Genomic DNA, 24,905 nt, shown 5'->3' on the forward strand with positions numbered 1-24,905 from the left:
CAAGCCTGGCTCATCCTCCACAAAATAGCCTCCGGGTATTTAAAGGGGCCTTATTTCCTTCCTCTCCCGAGTCTAGTCCCTATTACACATCTCTAGTTCCTGACAATGGGAGTCAGTCTGTCCCAGGGCTTGATTTTTGTGGAGCATGCATAAAGCAAATGTACTTCACAGGGCCTGGTTTTCCAAAACTTTGCAGTTTCAAATATTGACCTTGCAAAGGACAGGAAATTTCCCCCAGGCTATAGTCTCTGTTGTAAGATAAAGAATTGTAACACAGCAAGGTTGCTGGCTCAAAAACAGACAGGTTACTGATTGATATGTAAAGATACTGAGAAATTGCTGTAAGAAGAGAATGTTTGCTAAAATCAAGCTTTTGTTAGTGGATCGACTTAATTGCATTATAGAATGTCACCTTGCTTGTCTTACTGAATGTTACCAGCTTCTATTGTTAAACTTGTTAAACTGTACTTAGAAAAAACCCCACCTGTGTTCTCTTCCTGTAACTTCCTGGCCTGGAAAATAAATGGGGAAGAGAACCCCAATTCGTGGTTAATTTCCCAGATGGAAGGAATGCCTCTATCTTGAGGGTTCCAGGAGATTAACCCCTTTGTGGGGCTTCTCACTGCTCAGAAGAGATGGGCTTTGAGTTATCTTTGGTGGCTCCGTCACCCAGGGGAAAAGGGGTGACAAATCCGTGGGAGGCAAAGCAACAGATTTTGAGTTTTCTCACCATGTAGGGAGGAATGAATTCTCCGGAGAGGGGAGCTATTGATATGTGGTAAATGAGGGCTGATTATCCAGGGTCTCATTAGCTGGCTGTGTCACAGATGCGTTCTCTTTAACAAACTGTCAAATTTCAGATCCAGGCGTGCTCATTCGATCAAATGTTCCATGGTCAATACCAAGTGTGGTGAGCTCCCCAAGGAGGCTGCAGTGGGGGCCTACATCAAGATCCACACTGTGGAGCAAGGAGAAATTGTGGTAAGTGTGCAGAGAGCTTTGTTCACGATGTAGTGTGTAACACGAATGGGCTGGGATTGTTGTGTAGAGAGTAAAGGTTTAGAAACACCCCTCCCAGGCTGGCTGATTAGCTCAGTTGGTTCAAGTGCCAAGGTAAAGGGTTCAGATCCCCATACTGGCCAGCCACCTAAACAAACGAATGAATGAATGAATAAAAACACCCCTTTCTAGGGCCGGCCCCGTGGCGCACTCGGGAGAGTGTGGCATTTGGTTGCGCAGCGGCGCTCCCGCCACGGGTTCGGATCCTATATAGGGATGGCCAGTGCGCTCACTGGCTGAGCGCGGTGTGGACGACACCCAGCCACGGGTTGCGATCCCCTTACCGGTCACAAAAAAGACAAAAAAAAAACCCCAAAAACCACAAAAAAACACCCCTTTCTATATTTGGTGATATTAAGGAATAGTGTTGTTTTTTAAAGATATGATAAGTGTATTGTGGCTGTTTTTAAGAGTCTTTATAATTAGGAGATGCTTATCAAAATGTTTATACATGAAATGATGTGACATCTGGGACTTGCTTTAAAATAATCCAAGGACAAGGTAAGGATGTTCCCTTTCACCACTTGTATTCAACGTCATACTGAAAGTCCTAGCTAGTGCATTAAGACAATAAGAGTAAAAGATGTACAGATTGGGAACGGAGAAATAAAACTGTCTTTGTTTGCAGATGGCATGATTGTCTAAGTAAGAATTCCAAAGAATCAAAAAAACTCCTGCAATTAATAAATGACTATAGCAAGCCCCCAGTATACAAGGTTAATATACAAAAGTCAGTTGCTTTCCTTATACCAGCAATGAACAATTGAAATTTGAAATTAAAAACAATACCATATATAATGGCACCAAAAAATGAAATCTATCAGGATCTATATGCAGAAAACAATATAACTCTGATGAAAGGTCTAAATAAGTGGAGAGTTATTCTGTGTTTATGGTTTAGAAGACTCAATATTAAGATGTCAGTTTTCCCAATTTGATATGTAGATTCAATGTAATCCCAGTCAAAATCCCAGCAAGTTATATTGTGAATATTGACAAACTGATTCTAAAGTTTATATGGAAAGGTGAGTGAATAAACAAACTGTAGTATATCTATACAATGAAATATTACTCAGTAGTGAAAAGAAATGAGCTATCAAGCCATGAAAAGACATGGAGTAACCTTAAATGAATATTTCTAAGTGAAAGAATCCACTATGAAAGGCTAAATATTATATAATTCCAATTATATGACATTCTGGAAAAGGTTAAACTGTAGAGATAGTAAAATGATCAGTGGTTGACAGAGGTTTGGAGTTCAGGGGATGGAATGAATAGATGAAGCATGGGGGATTTTTAGGGCGATAAAATTGTTGTGTATGATAACCATAATGCTGGACACAAAGCTGTGGAGTATACTATAAAGCAAATATATTTCACAGGGTCTAGTTTTTTTGTACTTTCAGGTATAGTCTAACGTCTTAAAAGTACATATAAAATGTTGACCTTGCAAAAACCAGGAAATTTTACCCAGGCTATAGTCTCTGTTGTAAGATAAAGAATTATAACACAGCAAGGTTGCTGGTTCAAAGATACTGGGAAGCTGTGTATGGAGAAGGAATGTTTGCTAAGATCAAGCTTTTGTTGGTGGATCACTTAAATTGCCTTATGGAATGTCACTTTGCTTGTTTTACTGAATGTTACCAGCCTATATTGTTAAACTATAATCCCACCTATATTCTCTTCCTGTAACTTCCTGGTCTGGAGACTAAATGTGGGAAGAGAACCCCAATTCATAGTTAATTTCCCAAATGAAAGGAATGCCTCTCTCTTGAGGGTTCTGGGAGATTAACCACTTTGGGGATTCTCACTGCTCAGAAGAGATGGGCTTTGAGTAATCCTTTGCGGCTTCATCACCCAGGGGAAAAGGGGTGACAAATCCATGGGAGCCAAAGCAACAAAATGGTGCCCCATGTGAGGAAGTTCTCCACGGATCAGAGAATGACCTGCCAAGCAACACAAAACATTAAGAATTTGTCAGAACTCACAGATCTTTAAAGCAAAGAGTGAACCTTAATGTATGCAATTTGTAAAAAAAAAAAAATTATTTAGGAGGTCATCCCAGGAAGGAATGCAGACTATGACAAGAGAATCTAACTACTACAACCTCAATGAAGAGGTTAGGGGTAAAAAGGGCTGACCTAAATAACTTCGGAAATGAGTGGATTTGGTAAAACTAAAAGCAAAAGGAACTGCACGTGATCACTGTATTCTGGTTGGTAAAGTTGTTTCCCATGAGGGTTTGGGTTAACAATCCTGATACTGCTATACGTGTGTACTGAAATGGATCAATTAAGTAAACGGATGACAGATGGTAGAAGCCAGGTTTCTCACTATCAGAGTGAGAATTTGCAGATAAGGGAATGATGCTAGAATGATCCATGTAGTAATTGATTAGAGTTGAAGACATGGGTATGAAGTTTAGCTCAGTATATACTTACAGATGGTTATATAAAGAACTATTTATAGATAGGTGTATAAACACGTGTCTTTTTCTCTGTTAGTCAAGAGGGCCTAAAAGATATGATAACCCAGTATCAATGAGCACTCTTAGCACCCAGACCTTGGATTCTTTTTTTCTTTTTTAATTAAAAAGATGTTTTTGTGGTGAGAACATTTAATATCTACTCTCTTAGCAATTTTCAAGTATATAATACATTGTTAACTATAGTCAACGTGTTGTACAAATAGATCTCTTGAACTTATTCCTCCTATCTAACTGAAATTTTGTACCCTTTGGCCAACATCTCCCCAGCTTCCCCAACTACCCCCCACCCCCAGCCCCTGATAAAATACCATTCTACTCTCCAAGTTCAACTTTTTTAGACTACACGCAGTAGTTGTCTTTCTGTGCCTGGTTTATTTCACCTAATAATGTCCTCTGGGTTCATCTATGTTTTGCAAATTACATGATTTCCTTCTTTTTAAAAGCTAGATGGTATTCCATTGTGTATATATATCACATTTTCTTTATCTATTCATCTATTGATGGAAATTTAGGTTGATTCCATATCTTGGTTACTGTGAATAATGCTTCAATGAACATGGGAGTGCAGATCTCGCTCTGGTATACTGATTTCCTTTCCTTTGGATAAATACCCCATAGTGGGATTGCTGGAACATATGGTAGTTCTACTTATAGTTTTTTGAAGAACCTCCGTACTGTTTTCCATATGGCTGTACTGATTTACATTCCCACCAACAGTGAACAAGGGTTCCCTTTCTTCCACATCCTTGGCAACACTTGCTGTCTTCTGTCTTTTTGATAATAGACATTCTAACAGGTGTAACTCAATATATCATCAAGTTTTAAATTTGCATTATCTTGATGATTAATGATGCTGAGTATTCTTTCATATACCCATTGGTCATTTGTATGTCTTCCTTTGACAAATGTCTATTCAGGTCCTTTGCCCATTTTTTAATCAGGTAATTTGTTTTCTTGCTACTGAGTTGCTTGAGTTCCTTAATATTTTGGATATTATCCCCTTATCAGATTTATGGTTTGCAAACATTTTTTCCCATTCTGTAAGTTGTCTCTTTATTCTGTTGATTTTTTTTTCTACACATAAATTTTCTAGTTTAATGCAATCCAATTTGTCTATTTTTGCTTTTCTTGCCTGTGCTTTTGGGGTCATATACAAAAAGTCATTGCCCAGACCAATGTCCAGAAGGTAAATCTTGGTTTCTAATACCATTTTCCAATAAAAGGAACAAGCGCTCTTTAGAGAAATGGTTGATTTTAGGACTGGGAAAGGAAATATACAAGATGACCTTAGAGCATTTTTGTGGTGCCAGAAAGTAAGGAAGCGTTGGAGGGAAAAAGCTCTATTGCTGGGGGCATATCAAAGGGACACAGGGGCAACTGAAAGAGCTCCCAATGGCCAAAGATGGAACAATTTGAGCAATAAAATAAATCAATATTGGCTTATAACCGAAAGTATAAAATAAACATCCATGGGTACATATTGATACAAATGAGTAAATAACGAATAAAGTAATAAATGGAAGAGAAGAGACAAATGACCCTGCAGAAAATTACAAATAATTTATGGAGATACCCTGCCCTAAAGGAGGTAGAACATAACACCCCAGTTCTTAAATATGGGCTGTACACAGTGACTTCCTTCCAAAAACTATAGTATGGAAAGGCGGGGGGAGGGGAGAATGGAGTAACTACGGTGGAGACAACTGAGAAACGCTACCTCAGCCAGGCAATCAAGGCCAACATCAACAGTAGTGAATCATGTTGATAGTATTGCCCCTTGATATGATGTGATGAAATGGCACTTTACCTCTGTGGCCATCCCCTCAATAACCCATAACCCCAGTCTGGTCATGAGAAAAACATCAGACAAATTCTAAGAGAAGGGCATCCTACAAAATACTGGATGGTTACTTGTAGGGAAAATATAGGAAAATAATCAGGGCCCCTCAGATATTCAGAATCTTGCCGAGCATTTGATGTAAATAGGCACGTGCACCCAGGTGTTCCTTGGCTATTGTCTGATGTAGATGTGTGTGAGCACCCAGGTGTCCTGGGTTATGGACTTAAGTATAAAGGACAAGTGGCTCTGATCCACAGCGCCCCCCCCCCAGGATGCCCTGGGGGGTGCCACAGGGAGGCCGGTACTGCTCTTGGAGGCTGTGCCTGCAAGCTATTGCTGCCAGGGCCCCTGGGACCCTCCGAGAGGCCACTGCTGCTGCTGCTGCCAGACCTGTAAGCTGCTGCTGCTGCTGAAGAAGCTGAGGACTGAGCTCGTGTTGTCTGCCAACAGCTCCCGGGATCTTTCCCCAATTATCTAGCGCGGACCTGCATGTGAGGGGTCTGTGACCCAGTCTGTACAACGGGTTTGAAGGGTGTGAGCCCTAGCCCTGATGATACAAATGGAAACTTAGTATAACTAAAATAATGAAACTTTTTGGCTTTAGTTGTGAATTGCCTAGCCATACAATTGGCATAGTCGTGTAGCTTTACAATTGGCTACGTTGGCAGGAGTCCAGCAATAACCCCAACCAGACAATTAGCATAGCTATGACTATAACCCTATGTTACTCCTCAAAATTTTCTTTTTTCCTTTTTTTTTTTCTTTAAAGATGACCAGTAAGGGGATCTTAACCCTTGACTTGGTGTTGTCAGCACCACACTCTCCCAAGTGAGCTAACCGGCCATCCCTATAAAAGGATCTGATCCCATGACCTTGGTGTTATCAGCATCACACTCTCCCGAGTGAGCCACGGGCCAGCCCTCCTCAAAATTTTCAAGATCATCTAAAACAAAGTAAGTCTGGGCCGACCCGTGGCTCACTCGGGAGAGTGTGGTGCTGATAACACCAAGGCCACAGGTTTAGATCCCATATAGGGATGGCTGGTTAGTTCACTGGGTGAGCGTGGTGCTGACAATACCAAGGGTTAAGATCCCCTATTGGTCATCTATAAAAAAAAAAAAAAAAAAAAAGTAAGTCTGAGAAACTGTCACAGCCAAGAAGAGCCTAAAGAGACATGACAATTAAATGTAATATATCTTGGATAGGAAAGTGGAATAGAAAAAAGACATTAAGGAAGAACAGGAAATCTAAATAACTCACTGACTTCAGTTGATAATAATGTACCAATATTGGTTCATTAATAATAACAAGGATTTCATACTAATGTAAGATGTTACTAATAGGGGAAACTGAGTGTGGGGTATATGGGAACTTTGTACTATCTTTTCAATTTTTCTGTAAATCTAAAACTCTTCTAAAATGTAGACCATTAAAAAAATTACTACAGGGCCGAGCCCATGGTGCACTTGATAGAGTGCTGCGCTGGCAGCGCGGTGCCGCTCCCGCCGCGGGTTCGGATCCTATATAGGACTGACCGGTGCACTCACTGGCTGAGTGCCGGTCACGAAAAAACGACAAAAAAAAAAAAAAAAAAAAAATTACTACAGTAGTGGAAGGGGAAGTACAGATGAAACAAGCTTGGCCATCAGTTGATCGCTGTCAAAGCTGGGTGATGGGTGCCAGAGCTGAGGGGCAGGTTGAGTAGCATGACCTTGGCAGAGATGGAGCGGGCAGAAGGGCTTTCCAGTGAGTAGCAATGGCCTTGGCCCGCCTGGGAAGAGCTGTCTTCTGAAGCCCTATGCGTGGTCATCCAGAGTCTTGGAACTTGCTCCCTCACCATGCCCTTTCCACAGGTCCTCAGTCACAGTATCTCCAAGGTCATCCTTATGCCCTTCCCACTCTTTGTTATGGTGGGTCGTGACTGCCCCTTCCTGCTGGCCTGTACATCCTCAGAGCCAGGAAAGTCAGCACAATACTGTCTGGGAGCCCTGGTCCCTAGCATGGCCCTCTGTTTATGCTGATTGAATATTTTTGAGCTCTTAGGAAGTTCTAACTTTTGTTCAGTAAAAACTCTGCCTCCTGCAACTTTAAACTAGTTTCGCACAGCTTCCTTGCCATGTCATGCATGGCCCCTTAGATGTTTAAAGAATGCTGTTTTGTTTTTCATTCAGCATTTATGGAGCAGGCACAGCGCCAATGCTCCATTAATTATTTTCTTATTCAGGCAGAATGTGCTCCAGTCCTTCAGTCGTTCTTCATGTTGCATAGTTTCCACCCTTCTCACTGCTTCCCCTCAGTTTGTCAGTGTTTCAGAGTGAGGTGCTCAGAACTACACACAAGGCACCCAGACGGAGGAGCTGGGGCTGCAGAGAGGGCAGAAAAACGCCTTGCTCCGTTTGGTAGATGGTGACAGGAGCAGGAAGTTGTGTGAGGACCTGGAACAACGGGGTCCTTGTTGTAGAGGGTGTGCAATAGTGGAATCAGGAGTTTGCTCTTGATTCTCTAGGAAGTCCTGAAAGGCTAGGAGTGGGGGCTCAGCACAAGGACCTGGCTGCCTCTTCATCACACAGGGCTGGCACAGAGAAGGCCCACAACAGATATTTAACATGAGCCCTCTGAAGAAAATGTCTGCAGATGCTCCATGAGGTCTTTGGTAGGACTCTGTTGTGTTCAAGGCCCTGGCTTCATTTGCTGCAGAATGAGTGGTAAGAGCTGTGACTGTATTCACCCAGAAGGTAGGAGATCACATTTTCCTTGCCCTTGGGAGCAGGAGTGTGGAGCTGGGTGGGACCTAGAAATAGCAGAGGTCATGGCCTGGAGCAGAGAGACCCAAATTTTAAGCAGGAGGTGCAGGGGAACCAATTTCTCTAGGGAACAGGCAGCCTGAAGCCTTAGATGTGGTCAAGACTGGTCAGATCAGAGCCACCAGCAGGGCAGAAGAGAGGTGACAGATGGAGGTATCTTATTCTCATTTTGCTTCTAATAGCTAGCTAGCTGTGTAGCCTGAGGCAAATCACTTTACCTCTCTGAATTCGTGTCCTGGATGAGCTACCACCTCTAATGTTGTGTGACTCCATGTGAGCATTTATTCAGCAGATATTCCTTGAACATCTGCCATGCTCCAAGCATGGTACAAGGTGCCAGCGTGGGCAAATAAACTGACATGATTTCTGCCCCCATCAGGCTTACAGTCTAGTCAGGAGACAGGCAATAAACAGATAAACTAGGAAAATAAGATGCTTTTTGACTTACGATGGGGTTATGTCTAGATAAACCCACTGTGAATTGAAAATATTGTAAGTCAAAAATGCATCTAATACACCTAACCTACTGAACATCACAGCTCGGCCTAACCTACTTTTAAACATGCTCAGAACATTTATATTGGCCTACAGTTGAGCAAAATTATCTAACACAAGCCTATTTTATAATGAAGTGTTGAGTGTCTCATAATTTATTGAATATTGTTCTGAAAGTGAGAAACAGAATGGTGGTATGTGGGTACTTGCCATTTACGTACACAGCCGAAATCACCATCATCATAAAGTCAAAAAATCGTACGTCGAACCATCCTAAGTTGGGGACTGTCTGTACATAGAGAGTTGCAAATTGCTGTTAGGAATGAAATAGAAGCAAGATAGGGAGGCGAGCTTCTTAAATGGGATAGTCAAGGAAGGCTGCCCTGAGGAGGCGATGTCTAAGCTGAGACCTAAATGATGAGAAGAACAGGTATGGAATGACCTGGGGAAACAGTGTTTTCTAGACAGAGCAACAGGAAGCTCAAAGCCTGAGGTGGGAAGGAGCCTGCCATGTCCAGAGACTGGAAGGGAAAGAAGGGTGGCTGGAATAGAGTAAGCGAGGCAGGGGTGGGGTGGCATGAGGCTAGGCTGGAGAGCCAGGCAAGGGTGAGATAACCCAGGCCTCGGCAGCCACGATGAGGAGTTTTATTTCACTCCAGGTGCTTGGGAAGCTATTTGAAGGGTCTAGGCAGAGAATTGACTCTACACTGGCTGTGTTGGGGATGGACTGGATGTGGACAAGTGTGCAAAGAGAATAGCGCTGCTCCTGAACAGATCTCTGGGTTCAAATCCTGGCTCTGCCGCTTAAGTCTTGTTACTTTGGGCAAGTTACTTAACCTCTTTGTGCCTCAGTTTGCTCATAATGTAGTGTCTAAAAGCATGGACTCTGAAGACAAACCACCTGGGTTCAAATCCTAGCTTTACTGCTTTCATGCTGTGTGATGTTGGACCACTTTCCTAACCTCAGTGTCCTCATCAATAAAATGAGGATAACATAGGAGCCAGCTCACTGGGTTGTTGTTCGTTTGGTGTATATTAACTCAATTAACCCTCACAACAACCCAGTGAGGTGGTTCCTATGTTATTCTCATTTTACTAATGAGGACACTGAGATTAAGAAAACTATCCAATGTCACACAGCATGCAAGCAATAAAGCTAGGATTTGAAGGTGAGTCCCAACTCTGCCTGTCCCACGTATCTCCTTAAAAAGGGGCTTGCACTCTCATAAAGCAAACAGGGGTGGCTGTTGGTCATCTCCCTTCCAGTTAGAACCAAGTGTGAATCCAGGCCAAAGAGCAGGAGCAGCAACATGAGCTGCAGAGAGGAGGCCCAGTGGTCACCCAACTCTGTGAGGGATAGAGAAAGAATTGAAGTCTGCAGAAAAGGATGAGGTGGGGGTGGCTGGAAAAGGGAAGGTCTAGAAGAGGACTAGCTGTTTGATTTTTGTCATAAGTCCTAAGGAAGAGAAAATGGGTTTACTCTGCAAAAAAGAGTTGAGATTGGACATTGGGGAAAACTTGAGAGCGATAGTGTAAGTGTGATTCTTGGAGCAGAGACTGCTCTGTGGAGGTGGGACAGTGGGGAAAGTGCGTTAGGGGCTCTTCTAATTCCAGGAGTGGGAGGACTTCAATGTCATGTAGCAAAAGGAGCCCTGCACTTCTCCTCTCCTCACTTGCTCAGTGACCCCGGATGGATTCACCTGTTTAAGGCCTTATTTTTCCCATCTAGAAGATCTGCTGGTAGAACTGGCTGGTCTCTGAGGTCTAACTTGCTGTGACTTCTCTCTAGGGTTCTCACGAGGCCTTCCTCCCAGAGAACCAACATGACATGCGGCCACTGATCCTCGTGAGCCTGGGCGCTGAAGTGATACGGCTGAGGAAAGAAAAATTTTATGAACTGATTGATGACGACATAAAAGAAAGTTTGTCACAGTTCAAGGTTGGGTACCCAAGGTCAGTGATGGAAAAGTGCATAAATCCCATCAGATTAAATGAAGAGGGCTGGCTGGTTAGCTCAGTGCGTTAGAGTGTGGTGCTGATAACACCAAGGTCCAGAGTTTAATCCCTGTATCAGCCAGCTGCTCCCCCCACCCTCCCCCAAAATTAAGTGAACAAGTTAAAATGATCAAAGAATGCAGTAACCTCCTTACCATGCTAATTAATTATTCTTTTGAATATCTATTGTGTTGACTAATTGAACAATAATTCAAGGAGCATGTCCCAGGAAAAAAACCCTTGGGCTGCCTGTCTGGAGTCTGGCTGACTCTGAGTATTGCCACTGGCCTGACTCCTCTCCTTTCAGAGGCTTTACGTCCAGCACCCGAGCTTCCTGAGCAGTGGGATAGAAAACAACTGTGGGTTGAGTATTTTGTTTGGGAGTTATTTGGCCAGGCCCCTTTGAACAGTAATGTCCCAGTGAAATACTAGATATTATTTATGTAAGAATGAACTTTTTTTTTTTTTTTTAACAATAATAACCTTTCAGAAATTTATTTTTTATTTTTATTTTTTGGGGGGCAGCTGTCTGGTTTGGGAATCCAAACCCACGACCTTGGTGTTATGAGGTTGAGCTCTAACCAACTGAGCTAACCAGCAAGCCCAGTAATTTCTAACTGTTTTGTAATTATGACTTAATCTGATGATAAAAGCAGTTATTAAAATCTACCTTTTCTGAAGGAAAAAAAAAAAGAAAAAAATGATAATACCTAATGCTGACAAGGGTGAACTGAAACTAGTAGTTGTTGGTACGTTCTAAATTGGCTCAGTCCTGGGCCGGCCCATGGCTCACTCGGGAGAGTGCGGTGCTGATAACACCAAGGCCACGGGTTCGGATCCCATATAGGGACGGACGGTTAGCTCACTGGGTGAGCGTGGTGCTGACAACACCAAGTCAAGGGTTAAGATCCCCTTACTGGTCATCTTTAAAAAAAATAATAAATAAATAAATAAATAAATTGGCTCAATCCTTTTGATAATAATTTTAGCATTATGTTTCAAGGGCTATAAAATTCTCCCGAACCTTTGAGGCAGTGATCCACCTGTGAATTTATCTTTATATAGCCAAAATATGGGCAAAGCTACTTGCATTAAGATGTTAATAAGGAGTCATGTTCATAATAGAAAAACAAAAACCATAACCACCCACATGTGCCACAATGAGGGAATAGTTAAGAAAATTGTGTTACATTCTCTTGATAGAACATAACTGTTTTATTAAAAAATGTTAAGTTTAATGGTTCTGTAACAGCAGGGTAAATTGGGTAATATAATGATACATGAAAAGGGTAGTACAAATTTGTGTATATACTATGACTATGCCTTTGTAAGACACTTACATGAGAAAAATCCAGAAGGAAATAAGCAAAAATGATAATAGCCATGGCATTGCCAAACTTGTAATAGTTGTTCTTTCTAGAATGCAGACGAAAGGAGACTTTCTGGTTATATGTTTTATATATCTTTCATGTTTGTTTTTGCAATAAGATTGCATTGCTTTTATAATGAAGGGAAAAAAACTGTGTCAGGGTAGGACATTTGGAGTGGGCTTTTTTTCTTTATTTTCCAAATTTTCAGTAATGATGACATACTACTTTTATAATTTTTAAAAATAAATATCTATCTTGAAAGATTAGATAAAAAGAAAGTTTTCTTTTTACTTTTTCATAGTTTCCAAATTTTCCAGAGTAAATGTTAATGCTTTTATATGGGAAAAGTAAATTTTAAATGGAAAAAGTAACTTTATTTTTCTATGTAAAAATTAATTTATTGCCCAGACCAGTGGTCTCAACTGTTTTCATCTCATACTGCTATTACTAAAAGAGTTTGTATACCTCCTAGTATGTATATGTAATATAAATAACATATGTTAATTTATTTATTATATTCATATATTATTCTACCTATATATGCATTATAAACATAAAAATAGATCGTTAAAAAGAATAAGATGAAGATAAAAAGAAATGAAATTCCTATATTCTCTTCACAACCCCAGTGAATCTTATACATCCCCCTTGGTGACATGTCTTCTCAATCCCACTGACCTAGACTCCTGCAAGAATCTTACCACCAGTCTTCCTGCCTCAGTCTCCTCCCTGCCAGATCCTCCTGCATACTGTGTTTTTGTTAAAACCCCAATCTGGCTATGTTAGACTCCTGCTTAAAACCTTTCAGTGATATCTCACTTCGTATAGGATAAAGTCCAATGTCAATGCCACCTAAATGGCCCTCATAGTCTGGCCCCCACTGAAGTCCCCTGCAGCATCTCCTGCCACCTGTAACCAACTCCAGCAACCCGGGCAGGTTGCCTGCTGGATTCTGCACATACCTTGTCTTTGCCCATGTTGGCTCTTCTGCCTGAAATACCGTCCCCCAATCCTTCACCTTTCCCTCTTCTGGTAAATTCCTGCTCATTCTTTAAGATTCATCTTTTCCAGCTAAACCTTCCCTTGACTAACCCAGGTTGGGATAAGTATCCTTTTCTGTACACTTCATTCTCTACACAACTCTGTCATTGACCATGCCCTGTTGTATTAAAGTTATCTTTTTACACAGGTTTCCCCACCGCTTAATCAAGTGCTTCATGAAGGCAGGGCTTATGCTTTGTCTGCCTTTCATCTCTAGCAACAGTACAGTGCCCAGCTCGTGGTAGATGCTCAGTAAATGCTGAACGAATGAATGGGCCATACTCATTGCAGAAAATTAGAAAATGCTGAACAGTAAAAAAGGCAAAAACCAAACCATTTGCAATCTTCCAACAATCCCAGTTAGCATTTTGTGTTTTTTTAGTATTTTTTTCACCACATGGATATGTGCCAAATATGCATTTATCATTCATGCATATTAAGTTTTCATAATGGAACTCATAGTGACTATATAATTTTGCACCCTCCTTCTTTTATTTACTTGTGGTGATCAGATATGATTTTACCAGCAAGTGTGGAAAGCCAGTGATTCCAGTGGTAGAGAAAAAGCAGGTGTGAAGGCAGGCAGATCTGTAGATGACTGCAGCCATGTCCAGTAAGCACATGAAGAATTTCATGTGTGACCTGCCTGACCTTGCACAGATCATTTCTCCTCCTCTCACCTTCAGACTCCAACTGGCAAAACAGGAAAATTAGATCAATGTTTACCAAAGTACGGAACACATTCCACAGGAGGTTTACAAGATGGCACACAGATTGACATTTTTAGTTTTAACAGTTATGTATTTATTCTAGTGTGAATTAGAAAAACAACATGACTAGCTTACTAAACCCAGAATTTGACAGATGTTCTTGCTTAGGACAAAGCTAAAGTAAATATTTAAGTAGAAGAGACTGAATAGATTTAAGAAAAACATTAGTAAATTAAAGGACAGATGATATGTAGATATGACCAAAATTGGGGCAGTTTTATGAGAAAAACAAGTGAAGAGACACTGGTGGTTCCTTCTAGTTCAAAGATGCTGCACGTCTCTGATTCCTGTGTACGACAAATAAAGAAAATGGCTATTTAGACCCACCCCCTTGAAAAGGCTTTAAGGAGCCTCAGCTCCTCACATAATGCCTGGCACATGATGGGTACCAGTTAATGTTTCTTGAATTGGAATTCAGAAAAGGTTTCCATAGACTTGAGGTGGCAGATGTTTGAGCACTCAGCATTTGTGCTGCCCAGTCAGCACTTTGCTGCAGTCATCTATAATGCTGACAAACAGAATTCTGTCTTACTCATTAATTGTTGAACTCATGATTTTTCAGACTGCTAAAGCAGGCAGAAAATATATCCGTTATCTAGTTCAAATCCCTCATGTTTTATTTGAGGACTTGGAAGTCATAAAGATCACAGAGTCAGTAGCAGAGACACCTGTCCTGTGTTGCCACAGGCTAGGTAACCTAAAAATCACCCCCCTACAAAACACAGGGAATGCCATGTAGAGTAAAATGCATAGCTGAGTTCACAAGAAAGTCAGGGAAGTCCCCAAGGGCCAAAATGAAGAGGATCCTAAAACCCAAGCAAACAGTGTGATCTAATGATGGGGGATTGCCCAGGAGGGATTAAGGGCATCATGGGCTGAAGTTTTAGAGCCTGCAAGGACAGATGAAGTTTTCAGTTCAAGTGAGGCAGGGGATTGGAACTGAAGCCCCTGCATGAAGCCAAGGCCTCTAGAAGAGCTACCCTGTTTCGTGAGAAAGTAGACTAGCAATCAATATGGCCATCAGCATCAGGAGGTGACGTGGAATCATGTCTATCTTAACTTAGACTCTGAGCAAAAAAAAAGGGTTATCCTTTAAGAATTTGTAATCACATACTTGCCACCTCACAGGCTTTGGTGAGTCCCTTTCCATCTTTGAGCCCCAGTTTCAGTTTCCATGTTTGTGAAATAGGGTGGTTGTGAAAATTAAATGAGCTAACCAATGTAAAGTGTTCGACACATGGTAAGTTCTAAGTCAGAGTCAGATATTGTTATTACGTAAGAAATTGGCAGTTAATGGTACTTTTTAAGTGGCGACTATCCAGTGGTGTGCTGGTGAATGTTTAACAACCAGCTTTCCAGGAGGTAGGAAGAAAGACTGATTTGTAGTGTTTGCTGATTTCTGTGGTGTAAATACTGCCACCATGGCCAATTTCAAGCTACTAACCCGATATCACTAAACATGGAGTAGAGAAGAGATGCACACAATTAGTTTTCATGAACTTGCAGGAGCTGGCTTTGGCACATCACTGAGACAAACAGCACTAGCTTGCAGCCCATTCTGGCTTCTAGTTTTTTTTTCTTAAGTTGATTTCTATGGGTCACAGTTGACTTTGTCCTGGTCAGTTTAATCTAACCAAAAGAATGTTTTGAATTTTTAGTGATTCATTAGGCTTCCCTCCTTAGGTAAAAGAGTACAGACAAGTCAACAGAAGTTTAACTTGCCCTTCCCTTGCTGTGCTCTTAGAAGGAAATAAGACAGTGAGTGCTGAAGCCATCCCACCCTACCCCCACAGTTCGCACCCTCACATGCCATGGGGCCAGGGGCACGGTAGAGCCAGAGCATCATGACCAGTCCAAGGTACCTGTTCTGGACATTTTATATAAATGGAATCATACAGTATATATATGGTACACTTTATCCGCTTAGCAGTTGATAGATGTTTGGGTTGTTTTTCCTTTTTGGCTATTATAAATAATGCTGCTGTGACATTCTTGTACACATTTTTGTGTAGATGTATATTTTCATTTCTCTTAGGTATATACCTAGGAGTGGAATTGCTGGGTCATATGATAATGCTATATTTAACCTTTTGAGGAACTGCCAGAATGTTTTCCAAAGCAGCTGCATCAGCTTACATTCCCACCAGCAGTATATTGGAACCCTTGTTCCAATATCTCCACATTCTCATCAACACTAACTATTATCAGTCTTTCTGATTGTAAGTGGGTGTAAGTGGTATCTCATTGTGGTTTCGATTTACATTTCTCTGATGGCTAATGATCACATATGCGATTTAAGTTTTTCACTAGCCACATTATAAGAAGCAAAAACAAAGAGGTGAAATTAATTTTAATTGATTATATTGAATTCAGTATAGCTGAAGTATCATTCTCAACATGTTATCAATATAAAATTATTAAGGAGATATTTTACATTCTTTTGTTGTTTTAATCTTTAAAATCTGGTATGTATTTTACACTCATAGCACATCTCTGTTTCACACTGGCCACATTTCAGGTACTCAGAAACCATATATGGCTTGTGGCCACTGCATGGGACATGCAGGTCTAAGTGAGGAAAGTTGTAGAAAGACAAAGAAGGCAGAGAGAAAAATCTGGGAAAGGGCAGAGAGGCAGAATGGAGCATAGTGTGTTTAGGGATTGGAAAGAGTGGCAGAAGGCAAGGCTGGAGGGGTCTGGGGACAGGGAAGAGCTGGCTTGAGAATCTCTCCTTCTGTGCCTGCCCCTCAGTGATGAAGAAATGTGCCAGAAGTTCCTCAAGGAGAACAGCTGGAACGTCTTTCGGAAGGACCTGGTACGACTGCTGGTGGAGCCTCGCCAAAGCCCAACATTCACCCCAGTCCAGCCCCAAAAGAAAGGGATCCGCAGTCCTAAATCATTGACCCTGGATTTGTGTAGTATCAACAAGAACACTAAACCTCGTCGTCCCATCTTTATGGCATCCCGGAAACACCTGCCTCCATTGAGGATTGTCCAGGCCATCACAGCACCCCGGTACAAAATCCGGGAACTCTTGCCTTAGCATGAGAATGCAGGGACCTTGTTGAAAACCAATAAATGATGTTGGCTTGGCCACCATGTGTTCTGAGTGACCACCATGGGAGTTGTGGGGCTTGGAGAGGGGGTGCCTGGAGAGCTGAGCTGTGGGTCCAAGGGATATTTGGGGGCAGCAACTGGGGCACAGTGTCCCTTGACACTTGTGGGCTGGGCTGATGAACAGAGGAGGCTATGGATGGGCTATCGATGGCTATGGTATGGATGGGTTAATCACTGTGGACTGTCTCAGGGTGGGAGGGTCTTATCTAATGAACTGGATGGGAGGCGCAGGGGGCTCAGATCAAAGTTGTCAAGACTAGGATTGTGGGCCGGCCCGTGGCTCACTCGGGAGAGTGCGGTGCTGATAACACCAAGGCCCAGGGTTCGGATCCCATATACGGATGGCCGGTTCGCTCACTGGCTGAGTGTGGTGCTGACAACACCAAGTCAAGGGTTAAGATCCCCTTACCGGTCATCTTTTAAAAAAAAAAAAAAAAAAAAAAAAAAGACTAGGATTGCAAGCACAGTAGGGCTGGGGAGGTGACAGGTAATGGCAGGTGTTACAACTCTTTTCCCTGTGTAACAGAAACGAAGAAAAGAATTACACGAATACTCAAGCACTATGTATGCATTGAGGCCTGGATGGACTGCACTTCAATAATTTCTCCATTAGGAGGAGCAAAACTGAATGTGGCAGCCCCCTCCAAAGTTAGCCTCTCCCTTTTATTGTAAGGACAAGAAAGTTTTACAAGAAAATTCATGTTGATTTAACCATTACAAAAACACAAGGATATCGGCAGGATTATGGCTAACAAATGGAGAACTAGTGACATCACTGAAATAAGCAAAGTGACATTCCATAATGCAATTTGCAAAAGGTTAAGTCGATCCACCAACAAAAACTTGATCTTAGCAAACACTGTTTTTCCTTACAACAATTTCCCCAGCATTTTTACATATCGATCAAGTAACTTGTCTGTCCTTGATCCAGCAACCTTGCTGTGTTACAATTTTATATCCACAACAGAGACTTTAGCCTGGGGAAAGTTTCCTGTCTTTTGCAAGGTTAACATTTCTATATGTAATTCCAAAAGGTTAGGCTAAACCTGAAACTACAGAGCTTTTGAAACTAGGCCCTGTGAAATATATTTGCTTTATAAATGTAGGTATACTCCAGAGGCAGGGATGCTGGGGACCCGATGCATACATTCCCTGTCCAGGTGGAGCACCTGCTCCATAACTCCAGCTGGTTGATGCCATGCCAGGAAATCATGCAGGCCCGGTATTGCCAATTTGTAGATCTTTCAAGAGACTCAAGAAATCCAATATTTTAGATGATTTCTGCTGGTTTTTAAACATGAGCAATTAATTCAAATTATGTTAGAGTAGTGTCGGACAAACCAAACACAGGCGGGCTGTGTCAGGCCTGCAGGCTGTGGGCTGGCCCTCTGTGTGACTGACAGCATGTCACCAGAGAGTCCAGTGACTGCGGGGAGGAGGGGGACAAAGAGCTGAAGGGAGACAGATGGGCAGTACAACAGGAGCTGGCTTCCTGTGTCAAGGATGAAGACTAAGCAGCCAGTGACAGAAGAGGCAGGCCAGAGGCAAGGAGGCAGCAGGTTAAAGAGGTTCCTCAGTCCCTAGGGAGACCTTAGTCTGGGGCCACCTGTCACCTGAACCTAGAACTCAGGGTTCCTGTCTCCATCCAGCCTCAGCACCACAGACCAAGCATCAAACCACCTCTCTCCCTTAGGAAAGCCCACAGGTTAGTTTGAGAGCATGCAGGAGCCCTCCTTGGCCCCCACACGCCTGCTCACACTCTCCAGCCCCACCCCTGGCAAGGAGCAGACTCTAAGGAGCACCTGAGTGCTGAGCTGGGGATGGGAGCTCTGGAAAGCCTCACTCTGTTTCTGTCTCACTGGACCCCCTGGAGCACTGTGAGTCCTTTACCTGCACCTCAGTTTCCCCAGTGGTGAAATGAACAAGTAGGACAAGATCAATGGTTTTTATGAATGAGGGGTAAGTATAGCATGAAAAGCATATGTAACATTATCATTTTATTTGTTGAATTTAAAAGAAAACTGTTTTCATGTTGCACACCGAAAAAGGAGGAGTATGAAGTTTTTCTCTTGGAAGGGGTGTAGAATTAAATGGTAGAGAGGCAGGTGACATAAGGAGCTTGATGTCCCTGATACCTCCAGAGAGTCAAGGAGCCAGGGACATCTGCAGCAGTCCTGGAAAGGCTGGCTGTGACCTGCAAGGACAAGGGGCCACTATTCTGTGACCAGGGAAGTTGAGGTGTCTGACTTATATTTAGGGATCTCTTTGCACCTAGGGCTGTGGCTCCAAGTGATGGTGCAGACTTCTTGTTCACTCATTTGAACTTTATTTATTGAGCACTTTCTCTGCAGCAGATGCAAAAGAGGGTAAGATGCCATCTCTGTTGCCTCTTATTCTCTAGGCCAGGGGTCAGCAAACTCTTTCTGTGAGGAGCCAGATAGTAAATATTTTAGGTTTTGCAGGCCATATGGTGTCCGTTGCAACTCAACACCGTATCATGAAAGCAGCTGTGGAAAACATGTAAATGAACGGGTGTGGCTGTGTTCCAATAAAAATGTATTTACTGAAACAAAAGTGGCAGGCCAGATTTGACCTGCAGGCCATAATTTGCTGATTCTTGCTGTAGGCAATAGGGAGCCCTTGAAGGTTCTTGAGCAGACATGATATGGCCAAAGGAAGGGAGAGGAGCTAACACATATTGAGCACTTATGATATGACAGTCACCTTGCTAAGCATCTGACTGTGGAGTCCAGTGACCAGTTGGGTCCTGCCAGCTCTGCCCCTTAATGGCTGCTGAGGATTAAAAGAGCTGATTTGTATATAACAAGGTGGAGGATTTTGTTCACCAAGATCCTGGGTCCTGCTTCCTGAGAAGTTAGAAAAAGCTTCCAGAATAAGAGGCAGAACATATTTTCCAGGGTAGTAATGGGTGAGAAAATAGACTTGAAGAGCAACCTGGGGATGAGGGCCTGCATGAAGAGAGAGACTGTGGGATTGGGCTTCAGGAAGTCTTGAGGGGAGCAGAGGAGAGAAAAGCTTTTTCTGAAGCCAAGTAAATATTTGAATAGCTCTTAATTACGGTGTTATGCAGGACTGCTGTTTCTTTGCATTCAGTAACCAAGCAAGGAGTGGGCAGTGCGAGGCCTCAGTTATACTCGGGTTATATGTGTAAAGTCCCTGGCACATGGCGAGCGCACAATACATGTTAGGTGTTATTAGCATCTTTTTGACCAAGATCAATATGATCATACAGAGGCTCTCTTTGCCTTTCAATGGAATAGGAAATGGAGACTTTTGGAAGGCTGAGTCCTCATCATCAGTGATAAAGGTCATCACTGAAAGATTTGGGGTGAGAGGGCTCTGGTTGACATCTCGCCCAACCCCCACATTCTTTTCTAAATGTTTGTAACATTAAAGGCAGGCTGGCAGGGAGAGAGCGAAGGCAGGTCATTAAACCTTTATCAGGCACTGCCGAGTAGGGTGCTGTTTGAAAGAAGATGGGGTGGGAATAGGTGGAAAGGGCTTGTGGGGGCTTGTAATTGTGTGACAGCTTCCAGACTGGGAGCTTCAGAACACATGGTGGTTCTCAAGGCTCCCCTTCCTCACACACACAAACACATACAAGGGTACTTCGAAAAGTGCGTGGAAAAATAGAATTAAAGGATGATACAAATCTTGCCATGAACTTTTTGAAGTACTCTCATATACTCTGCAACATGAAACAGGGATCAGAGTCAGGCAGGAGAGGACAAGGTAGGATTTATTGGAGAAAAGTTCATTCAGAAAGAGTAAATATGATGCCCCTGGGCACAAGTGTTGGCAATAAATTATGTTTTCAGTACTACAGAGTGTCTCGCTGCCCATCGAGGAACAGATCTGTGGGTCCAGGAAGTCTGGAGTTTTTGGCCTTGTGTAAGGAACCAGGGAGAAAGGCCTGGGCTCAGGTATGGAGTACCCAGTGTGTGCCAGGCCTTATATGAGGTACTCTACAGAGGCTATCACTTATCCTGAAAATATTTCCTGGCAACCAACTAGATGGCATTATCCCATTTGACAGATGAGGAACCTGAGGCCCAGAGAAGCAAAGGCCTTGTCTAATCTTACTCAGCTACCAAGTGGTTGTCCCAGGAAATACATGTGCTTTCTCTGCATCACTGGTGCCCTCCTAGTTAATTGGCATTGCAGCATAAATACTGTTACTAATCTATCCCAAATGAGCCACCTGTTTTCAAAAAATAAATTCTGTACACACTACCCTGAAACTGTGCTAGAGAGAATGTAATCACTCTCTGGAATGATTTTCTATATGTAAATAAGCATAGTCATACTTGGAGATGCACACCCAAGCCATTGAGCCAAAAATATAGCTCCCAGCACTAAAAGCTTCCATTGTTTGGGGAAAGTGAAAAAAAAAAACACAACACACATTTGAAAAATAAATGCAGGGGATATTGTCAGCATTTGTTAGAGGAAGTGTTTAAGAACCCATCTTGGGGTTGGAAGCAAAAGCACTCGTAAACCCTCTATTTCTTTTATGTAACTCATGGAAAAATCCTACCTTCCAGTATGGAAAGTCTAAGGAGTGAGATGGGTCACTTCTCAACTCCAAAGGGCTATGTCATAGGGAACCCCTTTTAGGATAATATGCTTAGAGGCCATTTTGCCATGACGCCTTTCTCCTATGTGGGGACTCAAGGGTGGCGAGCTGCAGAATTTGTAATCACCGGTTCAGAGCAGACCATGAGGATGAGTAGTAGTTTCTAGGTGGCTGAGAAACAGCACCAAAGCTGGAACAAAGGGTTTTCATGGCTGTGGGCTTTGGGAACAGACACTTGTGAGAGCTGGGGGCAGAGAGAGGTGGCAAAGCCAGACATGTGCTGTGTGACTTTCAACCAAGCTCCTTCCCTTCCTGGAGCATCACTACCACCATCTGTAAAAGTGGAGGGTCAGTGGGTGTTCTTCAAGCCTTACCCCAACCCGGGGGTCGGGCCCTTGATCCTCTCCTTTGTTTTGCCCTCACTTACTCTCCAACTTCCACAGCCTCCTGTGGGGAAAATAGCATAATTTAGTCAGGCTCCCTTTGACATTTCTTAAACAAGTTGTGTGGGTGGAGTTAGTGCGCATGTGCTCCAATGTATCTTTTTAGTTTTGTAGCTATTTTGTGTTCTGCAGTTTGAAGCAGGCTGGCTGGCAGAGCTTGTGTCTAAAAATACAGCATGTTTACTCTCCTGGCAGCTGCTCAGTTTCAGTTTTTCTTTGGACGTTGCCGGTAGTAGTTGAGTTTCTGAGTTTCTCTGTGTACTACCTAGCTCATAGTGTTGTGTGTGCTGAATAAAGACTATCCCTTCTTCAGCCAAGGCTCCAAGGACCTTTTTGCCAGTTACCTAGCTCACAGACCTGCGTGGGAAGGGTTTGTGAATGGGCTCGAGGGGTCTGCGAGCTCCAGACCCTAGCCCTAGCTCTTCACCTCCCCACCCCCAACAGAAAATCAGGATCAAGAAGAAGATGGAATATTGAGACCCTTGGTGACCTGTGAAAAGGACTGTGGGTGAGATAATAAGTATTGTATTTCCTGATGTTGATAGATGTAAGAGAATCTCCTGGTTCTTAGGAAATACTGCAGTACTCGTGGTTGAGAGATTATTTCTTCACCTTACTTTCAAATTACAGTATTTAGAAAAATATAATATGTGTATTCAGAGAGAGAATGGTAAAGAAAATATAGTCAAATGATAACCATTGGTGAATCTGGGTGAAGGATACTTAGAAGTTCTTTGGACCATTCTTGCAGTTTTTATTTTATTTTATTTTTTGGAGGCTGGCCAGTAAGGGATCCAAACCTTTGACCTTAGTGTTATAAGACAGTGCTCTAACCGATTGAGCTAGCCAGCCAGCACCTGCAGTTTTTTTTTTTTTAATTATTTTTAATTATGGTAAAATGCAAATAGCATAACATTTACTGTCTTAACCATTTTAACTGCAGTTTGGTGGCATTCAGTACATTTGCATTGTTGTGCAACCACCCCCACCATCCATCTCCAGAACTCTTTTCATTCTGCAAAACTGAAACTCTATATCCATTGAACAATTATTCCCCCATTCTCCATCCCCTAGTCCCTGACAACCACCATTCTACTTTTTGTCTCTGTGAATCTGACTACTCTAAATACCCCATGTAAGTGGAATCATACAGTATTTGTCCTTTTGTGACTGGTTTATTTCACTTAGCATAATGTCCTCAAGGGTCATCCATGTTGTAACATGTGGAGTTTCCTTCCTTTTTAAGGCTAAGTAATATTCCACTGTATGTATATACCACATTCTGTTTATCGATTCATCTGTCGATAGACACTTGAGTTACTTCCACCTTTGGTCTATTGTGAATAGTGCTGCTATGAACATGGGTGTATAAATACCTCTTCAAGAGCTTGCTTTCGATTCTTTTGGGTATATACCCAGAAGTGAAGTTGCTGGGTCATATGGTAGTTCCATTTTTAATTTTTTGAGAAACTGTCATACTGTTTTTTATAGTGGCTATATTATTCTTGCAATTTTAAGTGTGAAATTATTTCAAAGTAAAATAAAAATTACAACTAAAAAAAAAACAGGGGAAGTTAATATGGATATGCATAAGTATTGGCTCTAGTTGGCTTTATAATTAGGTGTTAATTGGTTTTTACATTTAGCAATAAGCTCCCCGATATCTGGGTAGAAAGGGAAACATGTTATGTCACTGGAATTTAGATCATTAAGACCAAGAAGAAAATGGAGGAAGACAATATGGATTTGTATAAGCATTAGCCATGATGATTATAAAACCTGGCTTTTACATGCCTATTAAAATGGCCAAAATCCAGAACACTGACAACAACCAGATTCTGGCAAGGGTATGGAGCAACAGGAATTCTCTTTCATTGCTGGTGAAAACACCATGACACAGACATTTTGGAAGACAATTTGGCAGTTTCTTATAAAACTAAACATACTCTTCCCATACGTTCCAGCAATCATACTCCTTGGTTTTTATCCAAAGGAGTTGAAAACTTATGTCCACACAAAAACCTGCACACAAGTGTTTATAGAAGCTTTATTCATAATTGCCAAAACTTGGAAGCAACCAAGATGTCCTTCAGTAGGTGAATGGATAAATAAACTGTGGTTCATCCAGACAATGGAATATTATTCAGTGCTAAAAGGAAATGAACTGCCAAGCCATGAAAAGACATGGACAACCTTAATGCATATTACAAAGTGAAAGAAACCAATCTAAAAATCTACAGTATGTATGTCCAACTATATGGCATTATGGAAAATGCAAAATTATGGAGACAGTAAAAAGATCAGTGGTTGCCAAAGGTTGGGGGGAGATAAAGCACAGAGGATTTTTAGGGTGAAACTATTCTGTATAACCCTATAAGGGTGAATACATGTCATTATACATTTGTCCAAGCCCATAGAACATACAAAACCGAAAGTGAACCCTAATGTAAACTGTGGTCTTTGGGTGAGAACATCAGGGTAGGTTCCTCACTTGTAACAAAGGTACCACTCTGGTGGGGGATGTTTATAATGGGGGAGGCTATGCATGTATGGGGGCGGGGAGTATATGGGAAATCTCTGTACCTTCCACTCAATTTTGCTGTGAAGTTAAAACAGCTCTAAAAAATAATGCCTGCTAAAAAGCAAAACAAATCAAAAAAACTGGCTTTGAGCTCCCTGATGGCCAAGGCAAAAAGAGAAATGTGGTATTTCATCATTGGAAAAGAGCGATCTTCTCAATCCCTCAGGAGAGGATGCTGGAAAAGTTTGTCTTCACTGTCTTCCTTCACACGGGCCTCCTACACAATTTACTGTGCTCTTGCTTTCTCTGTGGGCACCTTAAGTTAGGAGTTTGCCTGTTTCTATTCAGCTGTAGACCTCTCGGCC

The 24,905-nt window shown here is 42.1% G+C and overlaps 1 protein-coding gene across 1 annotated transcript in view; it reads left to right on the forward strand.

The window, feature by feature from the left end:
• The window catches only part of CNBD2 (cyclic nucleotide binding domain containing 2), a 70,887-nt gene extending 53,943 nt beyond the window's left edge, over positions 1-16,944 (forward strand). The window contains 3 exon segments of the mRNA XM_063091379.1: positions 861-981; positions 10,476-10,639; positions 16,614-16,944. Of these exon segments, the coding sequence (XP_062947449.1) occupies positions 861-981; positions 10,476-10,639; positions 16,614-16,944 (616 nt within the window).
• Positions 16,945-24,905: the final 7,961 nt, after the last annotated feature.

This window comes from Cynocephalus volans, chromosome 1 (assembly GCF_027409185.1).
Source record: "Cynocephalus volans isolate mCynVol1 chromosome 1, mCynVol1.pri, whole genome shotgun sequence".
NCBI lineage: Eukaryota > Metazoa > Chordata > Mammalia > Dermoptera > Cynocephalidae > Cynocephalus > Cynocephalus volans.